The 17,728-nt window shown below is 42.8% G+C and overlaps 1 protein-coding gene and 1 long non-coding RNA gene across 5 annotated transcripts; one reads left to right on the top strand and one right to left on the bottom strand.

Moving 5' to 3' along the window:
* Positions 1 to 4,712: 4,712 nt before the first annotated feature.
* On the bottom strand, positions 4,713 to 12,330 carry LOC139547683 (transcription factor RelB-like). Of its 4 annotated transcripts, XM_071356674.1 has the most exons (11): positions 12,088 to 12,330; positions 11,558 to 11,569; positions 11,154 to 11,341; positions 9,187 to 9,513; positions 8,321 to 8,487; positions 8,031 to 8,122; positions 7,758 to 7,889; positions 7,469 to 7,573; positions 6,961 to 7,176; positions 6,791 to 6,862; positions 4,713 to 6,594 (listed from the first exon to the last, which is right to left on the bottom strand). In XM_071356674.1, the coding sequence occupies exons 1-11, from the start codon at positions 12,110 to 12,112 to the stop codon at positions 6,068 to 6,070; spliced, it is 1,863 nt and encodes a 620-aa protein (XP_071212775.1). In that variant the 5' UTR covers positions 12,113 to 12,330; the 3' UTR covers positions 4,713 to 6,067. The 4 variants fall into 4 exon arrangements, with proteins under 4 accessions (XP_071212775.1, XP_071212776.1, XP_071212774.1 ...); XM_071356675.1 differs by lacking the exon at positions 11,558 to 11,569; XM_071356673.1 differs by lacking the exons at positions 11,558 to 11,569; positions 12,088 to 12,330 and having other exon boundaries at positions 11,154 to 11,511.
* A 1,130-nt stretch (positions 12,331 to 13,460) lies between these two features.
* Positions 13,461 to 16,925, top strand: LOC139547685 (uncharacterized). The gene is made up of 2 exons (XR_011669584.1): positions 13,461 to 13,599; positions 15,408 to 16,925. It is a non-coding gene; the product is annotated as an uncharacterized lncRNA (long non-coding RNA).
* Positions 16,926 to 17,728: the final 803 nt, after the last annotated feature.

The following is a 17,728-nucleotide window of genomic DNA, read 5'->3' as shown; positions in this document are numbered from 1 at the left end:
AGCTTCTCAACTACTTTGAACTTGACGAGATGTGAGAATTGAGTGCTTTGTTCCCTTCTCTTATGATTATATGCATACACTACTGTTCAAAAGTTTGGGGTCACTTAGAAATTTCACAAAAAAAAAAATAAGAAAAGCACTTTTTTTTGTCCATTTAAAATAACATCAAATTGATCAGAAACACAGTGTAGGCATTGTTAATGATGTAAATGACTATTGTAGCTGGAAACGGCAGATTTTTTATGGAATATCTACATAGGCGTACAGTGGCCCATTATCAGCAACCATCTTTGCAACTCTGCCTAAAAGGCCAGCATCCCGGAGTCGCCTCTTCACTGTTGATGTTGAGACTGGTGTTTTGCGGGTACTATTTAATGAAGCTGCCAGTTGAGGACTTGTGAGGCGTCTGTTTCTCAAACTAGACACTAATGTACTTGTTCTCTTGCTCAGTTGTGCACCGGGGCCTCCCACTCCTCTTTATATTCTGCTTAGAGCTAGTTTGTGCTGTTCTGTGAAGGGAGTAGTACACAGCGTTGTATGAGGTCTTCAGTTTCTTGACAATTTCTCGCGGAATAGCCTTCATTTCTCAGAACAAGAAAAGACTGGCGAGTTTCAGAAGAAAGTTATTTGTTTCTGTCCGTTTTTAGCCTGTAATCAAACCCACAAATACTGATGCTCCAGATACACAACTAGTCTAAAGAAGGCCAGTTTTATTGCTTCTTTAATCAGAACAACAGTTTTTATCTGTGCTAACATAATTGTGAAAGGGTTTTCTAATGATCAATTAGCCTTTTAAAATGATAAACTTGGATTAGCTAACACAATGTGCCATTGTAACACAGGAGTGATGGTTGCTGATAATGGGCCTCTGTACACCTATGTAGATATTCCCTAAAAAATCTGCCGTTTCCAGCTACAATAGTCATCTACAACATTAACAATGTCTACACTGTATTTCTGATCAATTTTATGTTAATTTAATGGACAAAAAATGTTGCTTTTCTTTCAAAAACAAGGACATTTCTAAGTGACCCCAAACTTTTGAACGGTAGTGTACGTGTTTCCATTATGTCATTGACTGACAAGTGGGTCGGTGGGGAGGTTTATAGATTTCTAGTTTTACTTGATAGACCTATAATAAATTGAAATCAAACAGTCAACAGGAGATGACATACACTGAGTATACAAAACACTAAGGACACCTGCTCTTTCCATGACATAGACTGACCAGGTGAATCCAGGTGAAAGCTATGACGTCACTTGTTAAATCCACTTCAATCGGTGTAGATGAAGGGGAGGTGACAGGTTAAAGAAGGATTTTTAAGCCTTGAGACAATTGAGACATGGTTTGTGTGTGTGCCATTCAGAGGGTGAATGGGGAAGACAAAATATTTAAGTGCCTTTGAACGGGGTATGGTAGTAGGTTCCAGGTACACTGGTTTGTGTCAAGAACTGCAACACTGCTGGGTTTTTCACACTCAACACCTTCATGTGTGTATCAAGAATGGTCCACCACCCAAAGGACATCCAGCCAACTTGACACAACTGTGGGAAGCATTGGAGTGAAAATGGGCCAGCATCACTGTGGAATGCTTTCGACACCTTGCAGAGTCCATTCCCCGATAAGTTGAGGCTGTTCTGAAGGCAAAAAAGAATCTATATTAGGAAGGTGTTCCTAATGTTTTGTATTCATGTTTTAGAGGGACTGTTCATTATGAAAGTTGAGTCATTTTGCATTCACACTTTTCCCCTATTGTAACCATTGTGGTTCAGGGGGTGATAACACTATCAGCTAAATTCAGAAGATAGCATCTTGTTTGATAATTCTTTCCACACAACGATCAGCCAGTCAGCCTACCAGGCCAAAATCCCCTTGAATCCCCCAGAGAAACATCTATGTAGGCCATCTCTAAACCACAACAACACCATAGAATGCATTTATGCAGGCAGCCCGAATCAGATTTTTTGCCACTATTTGCTCTTTTAAACAATCAGATCGTTCAATTGGCAATAATTGGGCAACCTGTGTAGATGCAGCCTTTGTGACTGGTTGTGGTCATGTGGCCCATGATAAAGTACAGCTGCTAAGTCCCACTGTGTAGGGCCATCAACATTCAGTGATCCCAAACCAGGGTTGGGTAAGGTATTTATAAATGTAATCTGTTTGACTAGTTACCTGTCCAAAATTGTAATCAGTTACATCACTTTTGGATTACCTAAACTCAGTAACGTAATCTGATTACTTTCAGTTACTTTTGGATTACTTTCCCTTTAAGAGGCATGAGAAGAAGACAAAAAGGATCCATCATAGTGGTCTTTGACTTGTGGTCAGACTTGCTCTGGTGGAACAAAGTTGGGCCTTTTTTCAATGCTGAATTGAATGTCATTGAGAAAAAAAGAAAGGCGTCAATGTATTTTTTTCGCAAACATCCTATCAGAATGTAAGAATGTAAGAATGTTTTTAAAAACAGAATGTTTTTAAAAAGTATATGTAATCTGATTACAATATTTTTTCTGATAACCTGACAGATTACAGTTAGTTGTTTGTAATCAGATTACATTTAATGGATTATATGTAATCATTTACTCTCCAACCCTGTCCGAAACCACTAGGAGGCAGTAGAGAGTCTGCTAAAATGGAGTGCAAAGGAAACTGTCAAGTTTTATCACTTCCAGGCTTTATCATGGCTCATCCTTATAGCAAACTCCACTCCTATAATTCTGTTATACGGTAATTAAGTTTCATCCTTCAACATGATTTAAATGATTTAATCGTTCCACATTTAGGACAATCTAGTTTAAATTAGTTCTGTAATATTATACAAAAATATTGAATAACATGTCACAAAGATTCAAATTGTCTCACACACACAGGTTACGTTTTGACACCAGAAAAGGTGGAGAGCGGAAAGGTTAAACGTCGACTTTGTTATGTCACACATTCTCATTTGCATTCAAACACATTTGCAGAACGTACAGTAAGTGATGTGTGAGTAAGACGAGGAGATATGGGGATTGTTGTATGGCCACACAGGACATTTCAACTACCTCAATCAGCATTTTTATAGATGGGAACTTTCAATATCCAAGCCCCTTACTAGCTGCCAATGCTTTGTACTCGCTCACTCACTTTGTCTTCCCACCATTGTCCTTATATTACAGGGAATAACCACACTGAGAGAGTAGCTACAGGTTACACTCACTACAAGGTAACCTCCTGTCTATGCTTTCTTATGACTAATCTAAATACTTGGAAAAGCTCTTCTGCATGAATCTGTAGAAATCTTACAAAATCCCAAAGTTAATTTCTGGCGATGTATGCAAATTCTCAGAAAGCTGCTGAGCTAGTTTTAAAGTGAATTCAGACCAAAGCAGGAAAATCTTGAGCATGTACAGTAGGCCTATAGAAATAAAACCATTAATGTGAGAGTGTATACCTTAGTCAAGTATGAAATGTACTATAGTCAAGTTTGAAATGTGTATTGATTTTACCTCTAGTAATACTCATCAGGGTGTGACTGACTGTGTGTACATGCGGGAATGAAACTTTTGGCTGTGAGCCCAGTGTGGGGTTTCCCTGTGGCTTTATGCCACGCTTTTTCCAGTGTTGGTCAACAGTGAAAAGCACATTATGAGATAGATCTGCTCAGACTGGGCCTGTACGTCTACAGAAGGAGCAAAGAGACCCCATTTAACTGGGATATTCGGCTGCTGTGTTATTATTGAGCTTATTAAACAAATGTACGTCGTCATATTGTTCACCGTGCGACCTGTAAAGAGAGATCCATTCGGGCTTGTGCCGTACAGCAGATAAGGGTGGTGTGAATTGTGCCTCTCTTTCACTGGGTTGCGTTCAGTAGGCATAAGGAGCAAACCGCCTAAACTTCTCTCATGTAAAAACATTTGAAGACATCGTTACTGTTTGTGCCTAATAGAACCTGGTTGAGAGCTTGAACTGCTGCCGAGATTGGGATTTTACAGTGGCCTTAGAACTTCCCATAATGGTCCTCTGACTCAGCAAAAACTGAACATGACGGTTTAATAAATACATCCAAATAGAAATGCTTAGAAATAAACGAGAACAAGTTTCAGCAGTACTACACACAAGCTGTATGGGAGAATGAGTCATTGTTGACGCAGTGACTCAGAGGTGGTGTGAACTCATCAGGCAAAAAGCCATATCCAATGACATTGGAGTACAAAGTGAAGAGCCTCATTAAAGCGCTTCCCAAGAAACTGATGGGCTAACATAAGAGCATTTCTGCTTTTACACTGAGTAATATATTTCTGTGTATTACAATAATTCTCAAGTCACAACAGTCAAGTCAGGCCCCAGGTACACGACTGGGCAGGTTGTGTGGGTGAGATTAGGGGAAGTCACGTTGTTTTTGTAGTAAATGTGAGTGAGGCGTTAGGAATGTGAGGGGGATGGACTCTGACCGGCAACAAAAGCTGGCTGCTAAAAATAGGATTGCATTAAAAGCAGCCGAGCCTGAACACAACAACGGACCCAGGAGGACGAAACACACTCGTCTGACTCCCCGTTCTCCCACAGCCGTTGTGTCTTTCATTCAGTCCCCTCACTTTTTCACTCTCCTTTCTGTCATTGGACAGTTAGCTTTTTACATTTAGTAAGAACCTACCATGTCAATTATATTAAATATGAAATAGCCTATACAACCAACAACAAAACGCACTTGATGTGACCAGAGTTTAAGATGAAGACTTGCAATCATTTTATTTTTGAAATACTAATGAACACAAATCAAAACGCTAGTGTGAAGGGAGGAGTCTGGCATACAGTATACAAAGAAGCTGTGGATCTGTTAAGAATCTGAACATACACTGAACATGTTTAACTGAAGCACTTACAGCAACACGACAGAGCTAGACACTAGGAACGACAGCGCATTGGACTATGGTCGTTTCTACTGTACATGAATATTGGTTATTACAATGAACAGAGTCAACAGGTGAGCCAGAGGTTAAAACTGATGTCAACATTCAAAAAACGACAGATACCAGTCAACAGACAATGACTTTGACTGTACAATAAAGAATATATCGCATATGGAAAGTGAAAAATAAACAGCCTTTGATAGATGGTCCCTTTTACTGAACAATTTCTCCACAGAGGGGTAGTTTTCGGGTTGTCTTGCACAGACAGTTAAATGCTTAGGGCTCGATTCAATCTGTAGTGCTGAAGATCAACGCTACAGTGCAATATACATTTAAAGGCAATGATGGCACATTCGCAGAGACTGCATTCATGGTAAACGGTGCATATGTCGGCTCAATTGGAAATGACCTTTAATTTTCAATCACGCAATAGCGCTGAACATCCGCGATACGGATTGAATCGAGCCCTTAGTTATGCTTTCCTTTAGTTGAATCCTCAATTCAGGGATTTCCTGCAGGTCCTTGTCGAAGTCTGCCTCAACCACAATATATACACAGACGGAGCCTGACAAGGAAAACTGACAAGGCAGACAAGAGTTGAGTTTAAGTGTCCATTTTGTATTTGGTCAGAGTACTGGATGGTCCCCTAATCACCACAGGTAGTATTGACAATGGGTAGGTAGGAACCATTTTTAACATTCATGGCTAGCCTTTTGGAAGGGCAACTCGCCTCCACCAGTATCACTCTGGTCCCCCCGGAGGCGCTAAAGCTACATGCTAAAGCTACATGTCACCTGTGAGTGCTGTGCTGATCACGGCTATAAGCCTTAGGCTAACGTTAGCAGCATGGTGAAGGCAACACATTCAAAGGCTTGGGTCTGGACAGACATTTTGAAATGTATTCTTTTAGGGTCTGGTGGTGGTCGTGTGTGGGAAGGGGGGGACAGGGGTCTGGATTATAGCCTCGTCCAGCGAGGCCTTTGGGGGCAAGGGGTAACCACACCCTTAGGGTACAAGGTGTCTCAGCTACTGCTATTACCAGTGTGTGTCCAAACTCTCATACTGTACTATGTTTGGGTAAGAGGACTGTCCCATTGTACAGAGTTAGGTCCCTACACACCCTAAACTTCTGGTTTGAGGAGCAACACAACAAAAAGCCCCTTAAAGTTCAGGGGTTACCACATTCAGTCGTAAGGGGGTATGTTTTGCCCTCTGTCTTCACCTGGACCAAATCACACCCCTCGTTATCACACTGACCCTGAGGGGCGGAGCCGGGGAGTGACAGTGGGAAGGGCTGCATCAGAGAGGCCTGATTCTCGTTGACTAGCTGGTTGAACTGCTGGTCGTTATAGTAGCCCAAGTCCTGCCCAGACTCACACTGGTTGGGGTTAAAGTTCATGTCCATGCCACCTGGGGCAAAGAGGGAGTTGACCCCCTGGCCAAAGCCAAGGAGGGCAGGGTCATGGAACAAAGGCTCCAGAAGTAGAGAGAGAACACTGATGTCCTCTGGGCTTATGCACTCGTTCAAGAAGTTGTCCTCCTGGGGGTCACTGTAGTGGATCTCCCCCATGGTGGAGGCCCCAGACTGGGTAGGAGGATGCAAGTCCTCTGGGACAAGCCAGCTCTCTGCTGGGGTGAAGGTGAACGTCTCGATTGGCTGGGAGGTGGAGGATTCTGCTGCAGCCACATTCTGAGCTGTGGGCGGTAGAAAGGACTTGTGTTAGAACACCTTATTGACACTCAGCTGTGCCGTCATTTGTTTTTGTGAGGTTGCTGTGTAAGCAGCCTTCATTGTTCTCTCTTTCACTTTCCTTTTTACTTTCTGTCCTGAAATAGGTCGCAGAAATTGAAGCTGGAAAGAGAGAGAGAGAGAGCCGAGGCCAATCCTCACCTGCCACACAGGATCTCTCTGTGAAGCTGATGTCCGTCTTTATCTTCCTCTTCCGCTTCACTTCATAGGGATCTGAACACGGCATCAAAACAGAAAAGAAGAAAAAAATCACCTAACATGTTATAACACAGCATTATGATATCATATATTACATCATAAGTTGTATCAACCTGTGTTGTTGGGCTGGTAGGTAAACGTAACGGGGTCACTGTCCATGTGGTCAGAGAGACGGCGCAGGAAGACTTTTACTTCCACTTCCTCCCCCACGTCCTGTTCCTGGTAGGACGGGGTCTTGAACACGATAGCGATCTGCCGGTGGACGTCCGTCTGGGCAAACTCCGCCTTGGCCTCCCAAGACCCCCTCTTGAAGATGATCTCTATGTCGTCTGAGCGGGCAAGACACACACACACACACACACACACACACACACACACACACACACACACACACACACACACACACACACACACACACACACACACACACACACACACACACACACACACACACACACACACACACACACACACACAAATCAGCTTGTATAGTTCTCCAAGCTGTTTGACTTCAACAGTGTATTTCCTGAGAGGTGTCATGTGTCACTTCCATTTAGTTGTTTTAACAGGAGTTTACTTCCATGTTGTATATTACAACTTGGGAGTCTGGCTGCATCTCACCTTTCTGGACTTTGTCGCAGAGCATGTAGATCTCAGTCTTGCCGGTGCATGGCCCTTTAACAATGTTCAGACGGTTGATCTTCAACTCAGATGTGGTGGTCGCCTCTGTAAACACGCACACATACGCACACTGAACACCTGCTGGATCGTTCAGGAAGTACATTTACATAGCTGTGGTCTTTACAGTACCGTTTCGCATCACATTAGAGGACTATGTAAAAGCAGTGTGTAGGTGGTCGTGTCAGTGTCAGGAGGATGTTTGGGAGGGGAGTGAGGGAGGGGATCTTACTCTTGTCATAGACGGGGTTGGACACTATGGGGTTCAGGAAGTCCCTCTTTCCATCCACCCACTCCAGCTCACACTGGAAACACAGCCGCACCACGTTCATGTCCATGTCCTCGATGCTTTTAGAGTGGCCCGCTGGGGGGACAGAGGAGAGGATATTACCCTACTGCTAATGACAATACAACTTTATTGTACAATAATATTGGATGTGTGTAATTGGATACATTCTGTGTGTGCTTGCGATGTGCTTAGTGTGCGTGTCAGGGCTCTACTCACTTTTAAAGGGGTCGATCTTCTGATTCCGTCTCTTCTCTAGAGAGGCATCCAGCTCCTTCCGCCTTACACACTGGATGCCCAGGTTAGCGAAACTGCAAGATGCACACAAAACATGGTTGGTTACCAACCATTAAAAACAGACATGTTTACACTAACCCAGTGCACTTTACTGACAAAGCACCCCAAAAAAGGTGAAGGATGAATGAGAAAGAAAGAGGATATGGGCCTCTGGTGGACAAAGGGAGAAATTTAAGAAAAGAGAGTGATGAATAGAGGAAAGAGAGGGATACCTGTGACGTCGGTTGCTGTGGGGGTTAAAGCAGACAACACAGATTCCGGTACCATCCGCACAGTCTTTACCCACAAGGCAGTGGGGGTGTGGGCGGTACGGGTAGTCTTTGGTCACCAGGGAAACAGTGACCATCACTTTCTTTATGTTCTGAATGGGACCCTGGAGCTGAAAGAGGGAGGAGAAAGGGGGAAGAGTGTGAAGAAGAGAATGAAATGGGGAGAGGGACAAAGAAAGAGGAGGAGGAGAGAGAAACTCTATGCATCAATCAAACCGTCTTTCTTCCTCCGACACAAGTGAGAGCATGATTAAAACTGACTCCATGTAAGGTGAACAACCAAAACGGATTCAGTGCCTCTCCCTTTCAAATGTCAAGCGTCAAACTTCGCACTTGTCTGATAGTGTTAATCTTAGAAAGATGCGGTCTGAATTGTAGTATGTCGGTGGGGATCAACAGTGTTTGAATCAGACAAAGATATAGATTTGTGGGGTACTTTCTATTTCAGTTACATTCAATTCCTCTCCATTCCCCTCTGCCCCTGATCCTTACACTTGAAAGGATCTACATGTTGAGGGCAGCCAAACCAACAAGGGGGGAATTATGGGATAGATGGTACATTCCGTTAACCCTTCCACTTCCCACACAGACATACACATCCAGTGCAGGTTTGGGATGACATTGAGAACATAATTTGCGGTAAACAAATATAAGGACTAGGTTCTATTCTAATGAGACGTTAAAGCAAGGTTCTGACTGAGTGGTCACGAAGATGTAACTTATCACAAGAGTAAGAGTGTTAACTGCAACTGCTAAGTTGTTGTTGTAAATTAAAATACGGCCAAATACAATATGGATCTATTGGGTACCTCTATAGCAGGCAGGGTCTTGTTGGAGTCCCCACTGGAGGCCCCTAGGATGCTCCCGGCAGAGCGGCCCTCACACTCATAGCGGAACCTCATGCCTCTCTCCTTGGGCTGCTCCACCAGAGCCAGGGTGGGCCTCTCCAGGATCTGCTCCAGCAGATCAGTGTCTGTCTGGGCCTGTCGAGAGGGACCCGCTGGCCCCCTGGAAGTCCCTGAACCAGAGGACCCCCGTCCTCGTCGGTTTGAGCCCGAATGAGAGACCCCACGGTGAGGTGCTGCCATATCTATGGTGCTAGAGGGGTGCTGGGGCTGAGGGAAGAAGCAGGGCGCCTGCGGAGAAACATAATTTAAAGTCAATGGTCATGTTTATAAATCCATGTAAAGAACACAGCAGACAACAAACAGTTAACTTTGTATCCAAAACATCATCATGACGGTAGTGAAAATAAAACGATTGAGGGCGTTTTCAAAGATAACCTGCATTGTTATCGTTTATCTACATATTTCCTCTCAGTACACCACTTTCTATGTCCTCATTTGACACATTCTGTTGCCATACCCCCCTCAACCGTTAAACTAGAGAGCATCTCTCTTCCGTTTTTGGTAAACCCCTCTATACTTCCGTCCTCTCAGGCGACTGTTTTTCATCCTTCATGCCTCCCTCTCTCTTGCTCTCTCTCGGTCTGCCCATTTCTCCCGGTTTCTCTTATACGTCAAAGTGGTATACTTATATCAGTAAAAAAAAATGGCCTGTGGTCATTATAGACAGAAACAATCTCTCTCACACACACTTTGCCCTTAACTCTCCAAGTTCAACCACATACCTTCTAATTAACAGCCCGTTTGAAGAACCCCTGGAGACCAGCAACAGGAAAAACTATTCGCCAAAAACAAACCGGAACAAAGAAAAACAAGCTGACTGACTTAAGGGATCGCCTTAAACCCTTTGTTATTACAAGCCGTTCTCCAACTCAAGTCTGTCTAAACAAACCGCCAGAAGTTGATAAGGCTGTATGAACAAAAAGAGGTGTGTGTGAGATCATTGTGCTCCACTTCAAAGTAGCGTCTACAGGCGGTTTGTGTGTGTGTGTGTAAGAGTGGTATTATGGGCATGCCTTAAAGCCTCTACACAAAAGCAGCTAGGATCGAGCCAATCGAGCCAGGAGCAGCATGCTCAGGAAACAGGAAGTTGACATAATCTACAGCAGATCGACCAATTAAAAAAGCAGAAAAGCCTCAGAATGTGAACTTCCACCCTGAAAGGGTTGGTCCCGGAAGGAAGGGAACTCATAAAAACGAAAGTTGGAATCAGATGACACTCTTTCTCTCCTTTTCTGCCACCTCCCCCACGAGAAGAAACAACATGCAGACGGGGGTGTGTCAACTCAGCTAACAGTCTATTCCAAGGCACCACTTTGACACACACAGACCACAATTGTCACACTGTGAGTTCCAGACTATTTGAGAACAGCAACCCAAGGCATAACAACAAGGTGCTCAAGGCTGCCTTAGAAGTCAAGCGCCAGTGAATCGAGGCACCACGCTATGTGCCGTTGTGCACATTCCTTATCCATGGAAACTGTCAGTAGTTGAGTTTCACTTCGCCCCGAGGTGTGTCTGTCTGCCTTGGTTCCCACCACTAGACAATGAAAAAGTGATAGCACACATCCCTGATAAGACTATACTTCAGATCAACCCATTAGCTGCTTTCTTGACTTTATCTCCCAGCGATTACAACAAACTGAGATACCAAACATTAACAGTGTGAACTGATGCGACCATAAAGAGTACCTGAGAGGCTGCAGAAACAAATCAAATCACTAACTAACCACTACAAGTTGACCTCTCAGTTTTTCTATTGAACTCTATGAATCAATGGCCTAACAAAAACGACAATTTATTGTACCTATTTTCCTTCAAGAGTGGCTGAATATATTTTTGTATTAGATCCCGAAAGGCCCGGTACTCACCCTGGAGGTCGTGCCCCTTGGCACCAGTACTGGGGGCGTTGAGGAGGGGGTCTGCCTGTGCATGACCCTGTGGTTCTGGGCCTGGAGGTCAGAGTCGACAGGGGGATGAGGAGGTCCAGGGAGGCAGAAACCAGACTGGACATGACAGGGAAACCCTCTGTCTGCAGAGATCACCTCCTGAATGATGTCTAAAAAGTAGAGGGAGTGGGATGAGGAGCCTGCAAAGGGAGCTGGTGTGTAGGCCATCTGAGTGTGATCTATGTCTGTATGTGTGCAGTACCAGCTACATTAAACCATGAGCATGATGCATAGGCCAAAGAGGCCCTATGTATGTAGACTATAGGCCTACTAGATTTTTAACCTTTTTTTTTTTACTATACATTAATAATAATTAGCCTACTCACCCAAGTCGATTGCTGGTGTACAAAACGGGAGAAAAAAAGTGAGTTAACTCATGAATAATTACTATGTGACAATGTTATAGTATAGGTGTAACGTTAACAGGTAAGACTAAATACATGTATGACAATGACTGTAATAGTATAACAGGTAAGTATATGTATTACAATGTAATAGTATAGGTTTAACAGGTAGCCTAAGACTAGTGTAATATCTCAGAAGTGGGTCTTGACCCCTCTACTCAACTGTCAGTCACGCTTGGGAAGACAGAATGACAACACAAACTGCCAATTGAATAGCATGGCAGTGTGCCGTTTAAACTGTAGGGTCACTTGTCTGGGCCCCTGCAGTCAGTCCCCTTTTTGACACAGACCCACGACAATGCGTTTACTTTACACTATTCTGTATATCTGTATAAAATATGTATGAAAATTATACTACTATCCATGCTAATGTGAATGTCGTGGCACAACACATATCAAACACCCTAGATGCATAACTCCGATTTAGTTTATGTAAAAGAAAAGTCACTTACTTGAAGTGCCGTTTTGAACACTCATGTTTCTCACGGCACGTCACGATGTTTGTCCAGGAGGTGAAAAGCTTGTTCGAGTAGTTTAAAAAACACAGACACAAACACAATTCTGTCCTATTTCCCCAGACCGATCATTTCGTGGCAACGGTAGGCTACTGCAATCAAAAAGTCGCTCTCCGATATGCTTCAATTGGCCTTTCGTTTTTAAAAAGCATACAACGTCTACCTCTCTAGTATGCGACGAGCTCGGGAATATGTTATGGTTAAAATGAGTCGCCTCACATGTTCGATTGAGCGTTTAGTTCGACACTCGTTGGATGGATTTAACTGGCTGTTTGGTTGGGTGGAAATCCCCTTACATCACCGGTTGGGAAACCCCCAGGGGCAGTGTTGTGCTGGCTGTAGCCATGTACAAACGTCAGATAACGGCTCATTCCATCAACTATATTTAGCAAACTACTGTAGCATAATAGCCGCCAGTGCAATGACCCGAGTGGGAATATTGTTTTTATTGTATACATTTGCAAACATTTCTAAAAACCTGTTTTTTGCTTTGACATAAGGCTGTAATGTAACAAAACGTGGAAAAGGTTAAGGGGTCTGAATACTTTCCGAATGCATGGTAAGTCTAAAGAGTTACGGTGAATGTACACTAGATAGAGGCACGCCGCTTAGGCCGATCATTTTTGTGACTTGTTTGTGGGCGTGCTGGCGGCATATGGCAGCATGTTCGATCGTGCGTCAAGAATTCAGCATAGCAAGTTTGTATGAAGGTCTGGTTATTAAATGAGTACATAGTTCAATAGTAATATCCTGTAAAACGCTCCGGTGACAAACAAACTGTTTCCAATTGTCCACATGGCTGGTAGAACCTATTCAAGTAAGTAAGTAAGAAAATGCATTTGAAAATGTAAAAAAAAAAAACGATGTATTATTAGCTAATTTGCTGCAGTGTAGGCTAACTCAAATGAGCTTCTGAATGAGCTAGCTAGTCGGTTAGCTAACTATCTAGCCAACTTCACATATTGTATAGATAGCTAGCTAAGTGAATGAAATATCACCATCTACCTAACGTCATATTAGCTAGCTATTTTTATGTATTTATCGCTGTAAAAAAAAAAACACATCAAAATGCATTCGTAGGTAGTTAGCTAACAGCCATGGAGGAGGGTGAAAGGATAGCAGCCCCAACTGTCAGTGAAAGTAACGTTAGGCTATTCTGGATAGGACAGGTACTTTTGTGTAGTTCATGTCCCTAGAAGTGAGGATGGATATAATAGCAACATAATATTCAGTATGGTGTAATTTGACAATAATGAAGTTTGTTTCTTGTGAGGTTTTCTGCCCTCAGATAAAGAGAGCTATGAAACCTGTCTACATATGAAGAGGTCCCAATGAAGAGCAGTGGTTCTCAGTCCTAGTCCTGGGGACTCAAAGGGGTGCACATTTTTGTTTTTGCCTTAGCACTGCACAGCTGATTCAAATGATCAACTCATCATCAAGCTTTAAGTGGTATTTATGTATTCATTTGTGATGCTATCCTTGATATGATCCTGTTATTGTCATATGCTACATATGCATATACAGTGGGGAGAACAAGTATTTGATACACTGCCGATTTTGCAGGTTTTCCTACTTACAAAGCATGTAGAGGTCTGTACTTTTTATCATAGGTACACTTCAACTGTGAGAGACGGAATCTAAAACAAAAATCAGAAAATCACATTGTATGATTTTTAAGTAATTAATTTGCATTTTATTGCATGACATAAGTATTTGATCACCTACCAACCAGTAAGAATTCCGGCTCTCACAGACCTGTTCGTTTTTCTTTAAGAAGCCCTCCTGTTCTCCACTCATTACCTGTATTAACTGCACCTGTTTGAACTCGTTACCTGTATAAAAGACACCTGTCCACACACTCAATCAAACAGACTCCAACCTCTCCACAATGGCCAAGACCAGAGAGCTGTGTAAGGACATCAGGGATAAAATTGTAGACCTGCACAAGGCTGGGATGGGCTACAGGACAATAGGCAAGCAGCTTGGTGAGAAGGCAACAACTGTTGGCGCAATTATTAGAAAATGGAAGAAGTTCAAGATGACGGTCAATCACCCTCGGTCTGGGGCTCCATGCAAGATCTCACCTCGTGGGGCATCAATGATCATGGGGAAGGTGAGGGATCAGCCCAGAACTACACGGCAGGACCTGGTCAATGACCTGAAGAGAGCTGGGACCACAGTCTCAAAGAAAACCATTAGTACCACACTACGCCGTCATGGATTAAAATCCTGCAGCACACGCAAGGTCCCCCTGCTCAAGCCAGCGCATGTCCAGGCCCGTCTGAAGTTTGCCAATGACCATTTGGATGATCCAGAGGAGGAATGGGAGAAGGTCATGTGGTCTGATGAGACAAAAATAGAGCTTTTTGGTCTAAACTCCACTCGCCGTGTTTGGAGGAAGAAGAAGGATGAGTACAACCCCAAGAACACCATCCCAACCGTGAAGCATGGAGGTGGAAACATCATTCTTTGGGGATGCTTTTCTGCAAAGGGGACAGGACGACTGCACCGTATTGAGGGGAGGATGGATGGGGCCATGGATCGCGAGATCTTGGCCAACAACCTCCTTCCCTCAGTAAGAGCATTGAAGATGGGTCGTGGCTGGGTCTTCCAGCATGACAACGACCCGAAACACACAGCCAGGGCAACTAAGGAGTGGCTCCGTAAGAAGCATCTCAAGGTCCTGGAGTGGCCTAGCCAGTCTCCAGACCTGAACCCAATAGAAAATCTTTAGAGGGAGCTGAAAGTCCGTATTGCCCAGCGACAGCCCCGAAACCTGAAGGATCTGGAGAAGGTCTGTATGGAGGAGTGGGCCAAAATTCCTGCTGCAGTGTGTGCAAACCTGGTCAAGAACTACAGGAAACGTATGATCTCTGTAATTGCAAACAAAGGTTTCTGTACCAAATATTAAGTTCTGCTTTTCTGATGTATCAAATACTTATGTCATGCAATAAAATGCAAATTAATTACTTAAAAATCATACAATGTGATTTTCTGTATTTTTGTTTTAGATTCCGTCTCTCACAGTTGAAGTGTACCTATGATAAAAATTACAGACCTCTACATGCTTTGTAAGTAGGAAAACCTGCAAAATCGGCAGTGTATCAAATACTTGTTCTCCCCACTGTATGTGTGCCCATGCATCTTTCAATCCAATGTTATCATGATTTGTTATCATGGATATTATACTTTAGTAATCCACAATGACCTGGTGATGTAAAAGTCTAATAATTACATTATCTTCCATATTCCTACAGAAACCTTGTAACTGGAGTTTCCTTCAAAACGATTGCCTACAGTTAATGTGTAGGGCACTGCAAGGTTGGGTGACCAGGGCCATCTGGGACTGCCTGCTGGAGGAATTCAGGTGTGTGAAGGCTACCTGTGTCCTGCATAACTTCATGAGGATAGACACAAGGACCAGGAGGGGATATGCAGCTCCCCGCCGTGTGCCAGAGGAAAAGTCTGCTGCTCTGCAGGATGTTTTAAGGATGGGGTCCAACAATGCAGCAAGAGAGGCAATCTGTGTGCGGGAGATCTTCACCTCCTACTTCTTAGAAGAGGGTGCTGTTCCCTGGCAACACCATAGACTACACTATGTACAACCAAAGGCTCTTTTAAGAGCCATTCACATTGCAATAAGAGTATTCTTCCATTTACTTAGCTATGTCAACTGCAGTTATTCAATTCCCAGTTTCTCTCCCTTTGATTTCTACTTCTCAGGTGAGGGTGCTGTTTAGGTAAGGGTGTGATGTCTGTGCAAAAACAAAACAGGCTATTTTAAATCACCCATATTGAAAAAATTTAGAACAATTAGACACCCTATAACCCACACACTCATGTATCAATCTGATTGATGGATTGTGTTGTGCAGTAAGCAGGCTCAGGTGTATAACTGTGGCTCCTTCCACCTTCAAAGAATAGGCAAGAGGGCCAACCATGGAGAATAGTAAGACACTTCATTATTTCTATAACTACGCTATATTGTTTGTTCTTGTGTTTCCGTTCATGTTTTTCAGCATAAAGTACTCTGCACCCACTTAGTGTGGCCACCAGGTGAGGCCACACACACAGATTCCTGTTGAACACTGTCACTTTAACTACCTTATTTTCTCAATAAACAGTCTCCTTCACTTCATCCCTCTCTCCTCTTCTCCCTAAATCCTCTAGGTTATATCAGCTGTGTCGGTAAACCCCTCCCGCATCTGAACTGGCTACATAGAGGGCACTTGGTCAGGTCAACAAGAATTATTATTAAAGAGATGCTTTACATTGAAATACAGATAGAGATGTAGTTGTCGCAGAGTTAATGATCCAAGGTCAGTTTTGCATTTAACCTGATGATTATGATGACTAACAATGTTAGAATAAAAAATAAAAACAAGGCTTAAACATGCTATCTGTCTCTCGTCTGCAGATATGTTTTGATGTGAGACGGGATGCCAACTCCCAGTCCCATCATCGCCACCTCATCCGCTCTTAAGATAACCTTCGGGCCGACTAGAGGCACTTATGTAATTGTGATGAACTGAGAGAATATTTGGGTAGCAATGATTCATTAATCATGTGCTGCCTTCCCTCCTATTTTCTTACCTCTTTCCCTTTGTCTTTTACACCTCTCACCACCTCTTTCTTCCTCTGTTTTTATAATGCACAACAGATGTGTATTGAAGTACAGATCGAACTTGTATTTATAATATTACAAATATATTTATGCATGTATTTATAACACTTGGATAATGAACTTCTTTCAATAAAGGGTTTCACATTCTCTACTGGTTGAAATTAAGTCTCTCATTTGATGAAATACTACACCTATCCTGTGTTCATCAGATCAATGCAGATGAAGGGCATTAGATATCGAGATGAACCCGTTTTAGAGTATTTACATGATGCATAGGAAGTGTAGTGTACTGTTTTTAAAATTATATTTCTGTATATATGAATTACAAATCAACATTTAACTAGTTAACTCCTGTTTCTAGTTACAATGTGTAATTATTGTAACTAGAACCAAGATTGGTAAACACTGTTGAAGTGTATAATTGTAATACATACATGCAGACACAGTGTCATTCAAAGGCTGGAATTTGATACTCCTGGCATTGGATATGACTGAAAAATGATCTGAAAGACATTCATACCTGAACTGCACCTTTATTTGCCATGGTAGAGTACATGATCAGTGAATATATTAAATGTACAGGATACAGTGTATACACGACTTGCATCCTTGGCACAAAAATATATTATATTCTACTCAATCCATAGGCTTCATTAATGTCATTTAGAGTGTTTTGAAGTTGATACAACTGGCTATGATAGCTGAGGTTCATAGCTAGGTTCTGAACTAATATGTATACCAAATGTTTGGGTCCATACACAGATCGGCTAGATGGCTAGCTACACATCCATAGGCATACAGGTATTTTTATAATCCACTGCACAATAAGAAAGAACATAGAGTTGAAGTCGGAAGTTTACATACACTTAGGTTGGAGTCATTAAAACTCGTTTTTCAACCACTACACACATTTCTTGTTACCAAACTATAGTTTTGGCAATTCTGTCAGGAATT

Source organism: Salvelinus alpinus, chromosome 21 (genome assembly GCF_045679555.1).
Source record: "Salvelinus alpinus chromosome 21, SLU_Salpinus.1, whole genome shotgun sequence".
NCBI classification, from domain to species: domain Eukaryota; kingdom Metazoa; phylum Chordata; class Actinopteri; order Salmoniformes; family Salmonidae; genus Salvelinus; species Salvelinus alpinus.
Note: the sequence above shows the minus strand (reverse complement) of the source record. Positions and strands in the feature narration are given on the sequence as shown.